Source organism: Sorex fumeus, unplaced genomic scaffold (genome assembly GCF_029834395.1).
Source record: "Sorex fumeus unplaced genomic scaffold, SorFum_2.1 ptg000058l, whole genome shotgun sequence".
NCBI lineage: Eukaryota > Metazoa > Chordata > Mammalia > Eulipotyphla > Soricidae > Sorex > Sorex fumeus.
The window spans coordinates 746,889-759,407 of NW_026606115.1; the positions used below are offsets into that span (position 1 = coordinate 746,889).

Below are 12,519 nucleotides of genomic sequence, written 5' to 3' on the forward strand. Positions count from 1 at the left end.
AGGCCACGTTTTACATGCAGGAGATCTGGATTCAAGCACCAGCTCTACATATTTATTTCCCAGAGCACCACAGGAACAACCCCTAAGTTCTGAGATGGGAGTTGACTCTGAGCAACATTGGGTGTGCTCCCCTAAAAAGGAAACAAGCAAGCAAACAAAATATCACACAGCATATCAATTTGTATCTGAGTTGGGTGGTAGTTTATGGTTAAAGTTATGGATTTAAGAATAAGGCTAGGGGGCTGGAGTGATAGCATAGTGGGTAGGGCATTTGCCTTGCACAGGGCCAACCCGGGTTCGAGTCCCAGCATCCCATATGGTCCCCCAAGGACCGCCAGGGGTAATTCCTGAGTGCATCAGCCAGGAGTAACCCTTGTGCATCACTGGTTGTGACCCAAAAACAAAAAAAATAAGGCTAAAATTGGATTTGGATTCCAGTTCTGCTAGCTGCCTGATCTGAGGGCCCTGAGTCCTTTCCATGCCTCTATTTCCCATTGGGAATAAAGCAATAATAATAGCTCTAGGAGGAGTTTTATTAGGATTTATTTTGCTGATCCCTGGGAAGCACATAGCTCAGTGCCCAGCACAGAATCCTAAGCACTCGTTGTTTTTGGCATTATCCTTTCACTACAGAGGTGGCCAGCCTTAGGCATAGGTTTGTTGTTCATTTGTTGTTGGGTGGTGCTGGGGGTCAAACCCAGTATCTAATACTTGCCGAGGAACATTTCTGAAACGGAGCCACATCCCTAGCTTCCTTAACCCACCAGGTGTAGCCACTCACTCTGGGCAAGGGCTTAAGTCATGCTGTGTCTCCATTGCAATTTGCTCCCCATGATCACCCCTTTGCTCCTCCCTCCTCTAGGTGAATATCATCCCCATCATTGCCAAATCAGATGCCATTTCTAAGAGTGAGCTAACCAAGTTCAAAATCAAAATCACCAGCGAGCTTGTCAGCAATGGTGTCCAGATCTATCAGTTTCCTACAGATGATGAGTCGGTGGCAGAGATCAATGGAACCATGAATGTGAGTATTGGGGGGTGGGGAGGGCACAGTGAATAGACTCTGTGGGCCATTAGCTCTTGATAACGACTGCACTTTATCCTAAGCGGGTGGGAATGATGGGGTGGTGGAGTTGGTAGTAGGCTTGGATGTAATAGGAGGTACTTTCTCTTTGCTTAAAAAAGATAGCTTTAAGCACACCTTAAGGAGGTGTTGAGTGTTCTTTTTTTTCTGAAAGAAGGGTGGTAATAAGCCAATAAATTTGGACACTGATTCTGATGATGCTGGTGATAGTGATGTTTTCAGCTATCAAATCTCTTCACCTTTGGCTGAAGAGATAGTTCAGTTGGTAGGGTACTTATCTACTGAACTCATCATCACATATGGTCCTCCAAGCACCACTGGGAGTGATTCCTGAGTGCAGAGCTGGGAGTAACCCCTGAGCATCATCAGGTGTGCCTCCAAAAACAAACAAACAAAAAACCTTTTCACTGTTCAGGCAGCTTTTGATGTTTTGATCAAGGAACTGTGAGTGAGAATCAAAACCACTAAGCCTCCCTTTTCTTGGAGGAGCAGCCTCTTCGAACTCCTCAGAGATTGCAGAGATGACTAGTGGGCAAAGGGCAAGGAGAAGGGTGAGGTGAGGTTGGCTTCTGGGAAGTTCTGCAAGGGTGGAGGGAGTGTGAATTTCAGATCTCTCCCGAGAAAAGCCAGGAAACCACCCAGGTTGCCAGGAAAAGCAAAGAGATCTTTTGCTTGTTTGTTTTGGGGCCACACCCAACAGTGCTCAGGGCTTACTCCTGGCTCTGTTCTCAGGGATCACTCCTGGTGGTGGTCAGGGGCTCAGGGGACCATATGGGATGCTGGGGATTAAATCCTGTTTGGCTGTGTGCATGGCAAGCGTCTTAGACTCCTACATGCAGTACTGTTACTCCAGCCCCAACAATCTTTGTGTTCAACCCAGATAAGGTCCTGCCCTTGCTAAGCCAGCTTTTCACAGACAGGAGGGTCAATTGTCCTGATGGTCATCCAGCTCTCTACCTGGGGTGGGGTGAAGATGAATGACCATCCTGTCCCATTTGTTTGGCAAATAGAAAGAAGGAATGCTTTACAGTGTGTGTGTGTGTGTGTGTGTGTGTGTGTGTGTGTTGGGGGTTGGGGGTTGGGAGGTGAGGTTAGGCTGTGCAAGTGAACGAATAATGACGCTCTATTTGCTCTATTTCCTCTATATCCACATGCTCTATTTCCTCTCCTCGCCTGCCCACCCACATTCTGCCCACCCTTTCCCCGCACTGGAGGAATGAGTAAGGAATGAGGCTGAGTCCAGCTTCTCTGGCTGCTTCACATGGGGGTGTGCTCAGAGACTGCATCTCCTCTCGAGTTGGGAATGGAAGGCGACAGCGAATAGGGTTTAGAGAGCCACTGCCTTGTGAGCAGCTTTCTGCAGTGAGAGGCAACAGGTATTTCCTAATGACAAATACCTGTGCGGAACCAAATGCAGGGAAGCCTTGTCATAAAAACTATTTTTAGCCAGCTTGCCTGCTTCCCACTGCACCTGAGTTATCATTATAGCATCAGCTACACATTCATAGTTCACCCCCCTTCAAGCTATTGACTTGCCTGGCTTCCTGCCCATTTGTCTGTCCCTTTTTGTTTCTTCTCCTTAACAGGTTTACTCGTGGAAGTTCCTTGTCCTCTTGGATGCACTAGGCCTGGGAGTGAGGTTATGTGCATGTTGGGAGGATGGGTAGAGAGGGTTGGTGAGAGCCCCTGACCAGTGGTGAATATTGAATAACAAGGGACTGGAGAGAGAGTACAGCAGGTACAGCAATACAGCAGGTACTTGAATAACAAGGGACTGGAGAGATAGTACAGCAGGTACACTTGCCTTGCACGCTGATGACCCAGGGTTTGATCCCTTGCACCACAGAGTCCCCGGAGCTCCTCCGCAGGAGTGATGCCTGAGGGTAGAGCCAGGAGTAAGCCCAGAGCACACTTCTGCTTGGAGTGTTTGAATGGAAACCTCTCCTCTCCTCTCCTCTCCTCTCCTCTCCTCTCCTCTCCTCTCCTCTCCTCTCCTCTCCTCTCCTCTCCTCTCCTCTCCTCTCCTCTCCCTGTCCCCCAAGTCAGTCAGGACCAATCCCTGGGAACAGAGTCAGTAATAATCCCTGAGTACCACCCAGTGTGGCTCCAACCAAATCAAAACAAAAATAATTGAAATAAATAAATGTATTCCCCCACCCACCAAAAAAAATCAAAATCTGTGTTCCAGTTTAGGTAGTTACAGTATTGTTAGTGTTTTTGAAATTGTTATGCAAAATTAGTGCACCCCACCACTGAAGCGCCAATGACCCTCCCTCATCCACTATCCCCTTGTCACCTCTAGTCCAGTTCTCATTCCCTCTATCTCCTTCTCCCAATATTTCTCTTTTATTTTTATTTTATTGGCTCTGCACTATTGTCTCTGCACTCAGGAATCTCTCTTGACGGTGTTCAGAGGACCATATGGGATGCTAGGGATCAAACCCGGGTCAGACAAGTGCAAGGCAAGTGCCTTATCCAATGTGTTATCTCTTCATCCCACAGCTTTCACATTTTCAGTACAGTCCTTTCCCAGCAGAGCTGTGCCCTCGGCAATCCATGTGGTACTGGGGATTGAACTCAGGGCCTTATATATGCAAGGCATGCGCTTTACCACTGGAGCTATCCCCCATGCCTAAGAAATAGCCATACATGTTTTTTGAGTGGGAAAGAGAGCGGTTGTCTGTCTCCCACCAAGTATGCCTGGGTTTTGGCATGCCTGGCGCAAGGAGGCCTCTATGAGAATGCTCTGCTTTGTGTTTTGTGGACGGAAATAAAGGATGGGGGGTCACCACTGTGATCATGGAGCCTGCTGGCTCGCCACCGGAACAACTATATGAAAAGTTCCCTGGGTCTTTGGACAAGCCGTAATGCCTGAAGATGCAGCACCAGGAACCAGGGCTTGGGTGGTAGGAGGAAGGGGTGCTGGTCTTTCAATTCTGGATTTGACTCCAGCTCCACAGCCTCAACCACCCTAGCCAATTATCGTGGGAACTGGATCGCCAGAAATAAAAGAAGCATCTTGCCTAAGTGGAGAAGACCTACAACCATCGCTCTGCTGCCTAGTGGGGGATTTCATGGCAGGAAATGAAAGTGATGAGAGCTCAGCTTCCAGTGATAAGGGCTCAGGTTCCTGCTAGGCAAGAAAAAAGGAGTGAGAGGTTTGGTTTCACTTCTTGCTAATTTCTTTCTTTCTTTCTTTCTTTCTTTCTTTCTTTTTTTTTGCTTTTTTGGGTCACATCCAACATTGCACAGGGGTTACTCCTGGCTCATGCACTCAGGAATTACTCCTGGCAGTGCTCAGGCCCCATATGGGATGCTGGGAATTGAACCCAGGTCGGCCGCATGCAAGGGAAATGCCCTAGGTATATACTTTTCCTACAGAATGTTCTGTTGTTTCAGTTGATTGTTGGTCTTTGAATTGGTCAAACCATAGCCAGGGAGCAGGGTGTGAACCAACTTCCACAACTGGCTCTGAGGGTGATTTCTTGGCTGTAGTCCCCACAAAGGCGTTTGGGACCAGTAAGAGCACATGGCTGACCACAGGGGCACTGGGATATCCACAGGCCTAAGCCCATTTCTTCTTCAGAGACAACAATGTCATGGTCACTGCTCATACTTTTGTGGAACCCCTTCCCCAAAGATTGACTGGAGAAGGGATCAGGAAGTGCTCTTGTTCACTGGACAGTAGGAGCTGGAGATGGCAGCCAGTGTCACCAGCAGAAGGAATGACAAATGCTCTCTACCCTGAGAAGGAGACTCATCCCATGGGGGGATTATCAAGGGAGGAAGAAAGTGTTCTGAACCATCTTGGTATAAACTTTGAGTGTAATGGTTGTGGTAGGACCATAATAGAATCATTAATGTTAGTGGGGTCACTGAATAACTTTCTAGTGTTCTAGGAGAGGGCAGGAGAGAAAGTACAGGAAGGCCTGAATGTGATGACCCCAGTTCAGTGAACTGCATATGAAGGGTCCCCTGAGCACCATCGGGGGTCATTGCTGAGCACAGGAGTAGCCCCTGAGCACCACTGAGGGTGACCCAAAATGACCCCAAAGGAAATCACCCCATAAACCAAATATCCTAAGAAGGGTGTAAGGAAGTCATGAGTAAGAAAGAGTAAATCTGAGAACAGATTCCAAAGAGGATGGTTACTAGCTCATAGAGTTTCTTGAAATTGAGACCTCTGACATTTTGGGGCCCTCTCGGTGGTGGTCTCCTAGGTGAGAACTACAGGGACTCTGCAGAGAAGCTTGTCATATGGATTTTAGCAGCTTCTCTGTCTGGCATCTCTTGGGGTGTCCTTGAACTCATAGATACTAAGCATTACTCCTGTTCATCTCTCAGAAGGTCCAGAAAGTCAACTGGATGGTCTGGCTTTGAGGTTGGTGAGTTGGTGCAAGCACACTTAGGAGTGTGCTTGGTGAGGTGGTGGGAGTTTGTTTTCTCTGTCTGCTTGATCCTATCGGTTGTCTTTTGGATAGGATGCCGCAAGAGCAGCAGAGACAGGCCCAGCCATCTCCTGCCCTTCGTGGTCGGTTAGCTGACGTCCAAAGGATGACATCCTGGGTGCCTTCCAGTGAAGTCAGGGAGGGCAGGCACATTATATTCCCTGGGAAGATCTCGGCGTGGGAGCTAGGAACCTGGACAGCTAGAAGGGATAAAAATGTCAGCAGGGGAAGGTAGAAGGGAAGCGAGTGACCTTGTGATTCCCACTGACTGCTTTTGGGAGATAAAAATAACAGTCTCCAGGGAGTACTGACATTTTCTAATGTCTCGGTTCTCATCTTGGAGTTTTTCCCCTTTTTCCTCTTGAACTTCCCCCGCTCCTTCTAAGGCACCGTCCTCCTGTCACATTTAAGCTGAACACCCCAAAAGGGGATACCAGGAGAATGCACTGCCATCACTGTCCCTGGGTTCATTGGGGTGACATGTCTGAAGTCTTATTTGAGGGGAGAAGAGGGGTCTCAGTAAAAAGGGAAATGTTTTCCCAGGAAGTGTTTCGGAGCGCAGCTGAGTCTCTCAGCTTGTTTTTGGTCCCCAAGTAGGAATGTGCTATGCCCAGATAAAGCTGCTGGGGCAGGGGGTGGGGTGGTAGTCAGGCTTTTGGGAATCTAACACTCCCTCCTCCCCCACAGTGCTACATGTGTTGCACGCACAGTTACCCTGAAGGATCGATAACTCATTTCCCACCTCCTTGTGGCTGGAGACGCAGTACATTTGGGAAGGCACTTACATACAGTTGACCCGGGTTTCATTCAGGGGCCTGGAGTTCCCTCTGCACCACCAGGAGTGAATAATCTCCTGATCACAGTACTGGGCATAAACCTTGAGCACTATTGGGTGTGACCCAAACACTCCCCCTAAAAGTGTCCACATGGTAAGGGAGTTAGCAGGAGGGAAACTGGGAACATTGGTGGTGGGAAATATACACTGGTGAAAGGATAGCTGTCCAAACATTGCATGACTGAAACCCAATCATGAGCAACTTTATAACAGTGTATTTCATGGTGATACAAGAGAAAAAACCATCACCAACAGAAAAAATCCACTTCCAATAGCAGAGTTGTAAAGGTTCAGTGAAATGAGCTGGGGAAAAGGCTTAAAAGACTGGAGTACATTGGTTTGTATGTAGAAGCACCAAGTTTGAGCCTCAGCATCACATGATCCCAGGAGCACTGCTGGGTGTGGTCCCTAAGCCTTGAGTCGGGTGTAGTCTCCAAACCAAATCAACAAACTCAAAAGATTCAATGAGATGATGCAACACGGATTCCTAGAGCACAATACTTACAAGCTGAATATGAGGTGGAAGCCATAATACACAGTGGTAAAGTGCTTGCCTTGCACACAGACAACCTGGGTTCGATTCTCGGTCTCCTGCTCATTGCCAGAGGTCATTCCTGTGTGCAGAGCTAGCAATAATCCCTGAGCATTTTGGGGATATGGTCCCAAATCAAGAATCACAGTATCCGTGTCATCCTGTTCATCGATTTCCTCGAGCAGGCACCAGTAACATCTCCTTTGTCCTAGCCCTGAGATTTTAGAAAGTGCCACATTCGAGGATCTTCCAGGGTCAAGGGAATAAGACCCATCATTGTTACTGGGTTTTGGCATATCAAATACGCCACAGGGAGTTTGCCAAACTCTGCCGTGCAGGCAGGATACTCGGTAGCCTGCCAGTTTCTTCAAGAGTAAGAACTAGATAATAAGAGCTTCCGGCATCTAGGTTTTATATTCTCTGGGTCTTAGCCATTGATGGGATTACATGATGCCAGGGGCAGTTGATGGGTGTAACGCCTATGTTCAGACGAACCTCACACATGAAGAAACCAGCAGAGGAACCCAGGCATGCGGGACCCGGGACTGAGATCTCTAAGCCTGCTCAGATCGGGACTGGGTCTCCTCCACCCAGATCCCCCATCTTCCGGTAGGTAGGCGTTACACCCACCAACTGCCCCCCGGAGGCACCATGTTATCCCATCAACGGCCAAGACCCAGAGACTATAAAACCCAGTTCCCAGAAGAGAACAGCGCAGAATCTCCTGCCCCCGCACCTGACTGTCCTCGCCAGGGCCCCTTGGAGGGGGGTGGGTTGAGTTTCCCTCCCCACCCCGAGCAGAGCTCCAGCAGCCGAAGATCTCTGAAACCAGCCACAGCCATGCTTAAGACCACTCTCCACATGTTCGGATGAGCCTCACACATGAAGTAACTGGCAGAGGAACCAAGGCATGCAGAACCCGGGGCTGAGATCTCCAAGCCTGCTCAGATCGGGACTAGGCCTCCTCCACCCAGATCCCCCATCTTCCAAATCAAGAAAACAAGCATAGAGAACTGAGTACACTGCTGTGGTTGTTAATAAGAGTTCTATAGCTATTAATTATCTGGGTAACATTATTGTTAACTTCTGGGAAGCCTGCTTTATTTTTCATAAAGTTAATGACTCCTCAGGGCTAGAGAGCTATTACAGCAGGTAACGCGCTTGCCTTGTAGGTGGCCAACCTGGGTTTTATCTCTGGCATCCCATCTGTTCCCCTCTGCACTCACTAGGAGTGATTTCTGCGTGCAGAGCCAGGAGTAACCTCTGAGCATTGTCAGCTGTGGCCCAAACCACCACTACCCCCTAAAAAACCCACAGAAATTAATGTTCCTGCAGGGCTTAGGCCTTCACATGTCATCCTGACTTTCTGTATGGTCACTGTCGGCATGTGACTCTCCCTTACTTGCCAGACTGCACTCGCCTAGGACAATCTCCAACCTCTTTCAGTGTTGTATTCTTCTTAATACCTGGCACCTAATTGCAGTGAAACATACATTTCTAGAATGGAAGAAAGAGCAGATGGAGCAGAATATCTGATCTGCAAACCTTTTTCTCTAAGCAGGCTAAGAAAACTTATTCCTGTAGACCTGGGGCTGGTAATTGGAAAGCCCTTTGGGGTGAACTCCCTCCCCTTGGGATCATCTACTTTGTGAATTCATTTTTGTTTGTTTGTTTGGGAGGCCACATCCAGTGATGTTCAGGGCTCTATGCTCAGGAATAACTCCTGGCAGTTCCAGGGACCATATGGGATGCCAGGGATCAAACCCTGGTCTGCTGTATGCTAGGCAAATGCTCTACCTGCTGTACTGTTCCAGGCCCCAAACTTTTTGCTTGTGTTTCTTTGTGTGACCACACCTGGGTGAGTTCAGGACTCACTCCTAGTTTTGTGCTCAGAGGTCTCTCCTGACAGGGTGGGGGTGCTGGAATATGTTGTACTAGGGATTGAGCCTGGGTTGACCATGTGTAAGGAAAGAGCCCTGCTCAGCATGTCTCTCACTCTGTGAATTCTTTTTATTTAGTGGCTTCACTGGGTCAGGGGTCATTCAGCACTTAAAACCTGTCCAGCTCCTGGTAGAATAGGGTTGGCGTGGGCTGTGTTTCCCAGGCCACTCAGGAATGACTTGAAGACAGCTCCCTCTTCTCTGGCCCATGAAGAGAAGACCCTCAGACCATCTAGCTCCACTTTCAGTTTGATCCTGGGCTTCCTTCCTACTCCTCTTTCCCTGCTCCTGCCATTCAAAGAGTCTTTATTTAGCACCTACTATGTGTTGGGCAGGTGGGTAAGTATAGGTTGACAGCAAACTTCTAAGCCCAAGAGTTCAGAGCAAGCACGTGCTATAGGGCAGAATGAGATTGAGTTAGAGTCTCTTTGTGGTTTCAGTGTGTACCCACTTAAGGTACTCTCACATCCCAGGGCTGGGGGTGAGGGGGCTTGATCCCACCTCCTTTGCTTCCCCTCTAGTCTCTCCATTGAGACATAGCCCTCATATCTCCCTACCCTCCCTCCCTAACACTCTTCCCCTCCACAACAGCGAACACAGCACTGCTAGCTCATCTGTGTCACTGCTTCTGCTCCTGCCATTTTGTGGCTGTGTGTGTTTTGCCCTGCCTTGGATCATATCCTTGTTCCCTTTTTTTTTTCTTTTTGGGTCATACCCGGCGATGCACAGGTGTTATTCTTGGCTTATGCACTCAAGAATTACTCCTGGCAGTGTTTAGGGGACCATATGGGATGTTGGGAATCGAACCCGGGTTGGCTGCATGCAAGACAAATGCCCTACCTGCTGTGCTATCGCTCCAGCACCCCTTGTTCCCTTTGATGATGAATTTCTGAGTAGTGGAAGCTCAGCCAAGGCCACTCATCCCACACAGGTCTTGAGCAGAATCAGTGCCTGTGGTGTAGTGGATGGGGAGGCACTCTGTGGTGGGGACCATGGACAAGGACCTGTTGTCCATTGGGGTGCTCAGTGCCTTGCCCCTGGAGTTCTGAGCTTTTCTGGACCTTCTTTTTCAGGCCCACCTGCCTTTTGCTGTCATCGGCAGCACAGAAGAGCTGAAGATAGGAAACAAGATGATGAAGGCGCGGCAGTATCCTTGGGGCACAGTCCAGGGTGAGTGCATTTCTACAGGAGGGTTTCTGAACTCATAGCTCCTGTTTACCCATTCACTGTGCCATAAGTCCCTCATCTCTCTTCATTTGGCTTGGAACTCCAACAGCCATGGGTGGTGACTCTAGGTCAACCCTGGCTCCAATATTCTTGCTTCTCTGCTATAAGAGAAGCTTCCTTTTGTTTTAATGGGGGAAATGTTCAAGCCAAAACAAAGGCCCCTTGAAATTAAAACCATAATCAAGCTTACCAGGCAGTTAAGGGACCAAGAGGCAGGCTTTCGTCTTTCCATCTCTGAGAAGATTAAAATCAGAGCAAAATGGGGTCAGAGAGATAGTACAGGGCTTAAGATACTGGCCTTGCATATAACCAGTTTGATCTTGGGAACCTCATAAGGCAACCCCTCCTAGCCCCAGCACCACTAGGAGTGATCCCTGAACACTGCCAGAAGGAAGTTCGGAGCATCATTAGGTATGGCCCACCTCAAAAAATGAAAGCAGGGGTTGGAGAGATGGTACCTCAGGTAGGCTACTTACCTTGCATGATGGCCTACCTGAGTTCGAACCCCAACATCCCATATGGTCCTCTGAGCACCAGCAGGAGTAATTCCTAAGTGCAGAGTCAAGAGTAACCTCTGAGCATTGCTGTGTGTGCCCCCCAACCAAAAAAAAATAAATACAAGCAAAGCAAAAGAACTACAAAGCAAAAATGCTACTTATTCAAAACAAAGAAAGTCAGTAGAAATGAGGGCCAGGAGGACTGGTCTATAGTTGGAAGCTTGCCACAAGTGGGGGGAGGGCAATTAAGATAGAGAAGGGACCACTACAACAATAACAGTTGGAAATGAGCACTCTGGACAAGAACCAAGTGTTTAAAGGAGGTAAAGGAATATACATGATAACCTTTCGGTACCTATAATGCAAACCATAATACCAAAAGGATAGAGATAGAGAGAGGAAGAAGAAGAAGAAAACTGTCATAGAGGCAGGGAAGGGAGGTAGTGGGAGGAAAACTGGGGACATTGGTGCTGGGACATATACACTGGTGAAGGGACAGGTGTTGGAATACTGTATGACTGAAACCCAATTGTGAACAACTTTGTAACTGTGTATCTCACGGTGATTCAATTTAAAAATAAGAGCCAGGGAGCTAGGTCTCTTATCTCAGTACATGCTTCACATGTAGAAAGTCTGGTCTTTTAGAAACTTGTCCCCATACACAAAAGAATTTATTTTTCATTTGTGTGGGACAGGGCCTCCTAAACAGTGCTCAGGGTGACTGGGGGCCACTTCCGGGAATACGCGTTCATCAGGAGCATCAGATAGGAACTCAGCCAGGGACTGCAGTGCTGCTCAGACCTGATGATTTCGGGGACTGTGTGGGCCTCCCAGGTAGGACTCAGAGGACCATATGGTGCCAGTGTGTGCCAAGCATGCAAGCAAGCAAGCAAGCCAAGTGTGAAGATTTGCTGCTGCTGCTGCTGCTGCTCAATGCCAAGGATTACCCAGGCTGCACTGACAGTACTCGGGGACTGCCAGGGCCATCCCTGGCTATGTTCAGGTTAGGCATGCGCTCTATCTGCTCTACTGTCCCCCAAGCCCCTACCTTCAAAAATTTATTTTCCTTTTTTGTTCGTTTTGTTTTGTTTGGGGGCAATATCCCTGTGGTGCTCAGGGCCTACTCCTGATTCTATGCTCAGAAGTGACCACCCCTGGTGGTACCCAGGGTTATATGGTGCTGGAATGGAACAAAGTCCTTCCTTCCTTCCTTCCTTCCTTCCTTCCTTCCTTCCTTCCTTCCTTCCTTCCTCTCTATCTTTTTCTCTCTCTTTCTTCCTTCCTTCCTTCCTTCCTTCCTTCCTTCCTTCCTTCCTTTTTTTCTTTCTTTCTCTCTTCTTTTCGTTTTTCTCACACCTGGCTGTGCTCAGGGCTCACTCCTAGCTCCATATTCAGGGATCACTCCTGGTGGGCTCGGGGAACCAGATGGGGTGTGGGAGATTGAACACAGGTCAGACATCTGCAAGGAAAACACCCTAGAAACTGTACTGTATCTCCAGCTTCCCAATCATTTCTTTTTATTGAGAAAGTAGAAACTTTATCGGAAAATAGAAGATAAAGGAAAAGGAACTCCAAATGTGGGGAGGGACTTGGTATAGGACTAAGTTGCTCCCTGTCATTTCTTAATAATCAGAGTTATCTGAATCAATTCGAGAGCAATATCAGGGGCCAGAGCAAAAGTATAGCAGAAAAGACGCTTGCCTTGCACATGACTCACCCAAGTTCAACCCCCAGCATCCCATATGGTTTCCCAAGCCCGCCAGAAGTGATTCCTGAGTGCAGAGCCAGGAGTAAACCTTGAGCATTGCTGGATGTGGCATCCAAGTCAAAAATAAATAAATAGATAAAAATAAAAGCGACATTGCTTCCCAGTGCAGTGATAGGCTGTTGCAAAAACTCTTAGAAAAATGTCAGTAAAAGGATCTCATATTTTTTCTTTTTGCTTTTGGGGGTCAC

At 48.1% G+C, this 12,519-nt stretch overlaps 1 protein-coding gene across 2 annotated transcripts in view; it reads left to right on the plus strand.

The window, feature by feature from the left end:
- The window catches only part of SEPTIN6 (septin 6), a 123,002-nt gene that overhangs the window by 73,938 nt on the left and 36,545 nt on the right, over positions 1-12,519 (plus strand). For both annotated transcript variants that reach the window (XM_056125730.1, XM_056125729.1), the window contains exons 5-6: positions 863-1,024; positions 9,913-10,009. In XM_056125730.1, the coding sequence (XP_055981705.1) occupies positions 863-1,024; positions 9,913-10,009 (259 nt within the window). The remainder of the gene's footprint in view (positions 1-862; positions 1,025-9,912; positions 10,010-12,519) is intronic.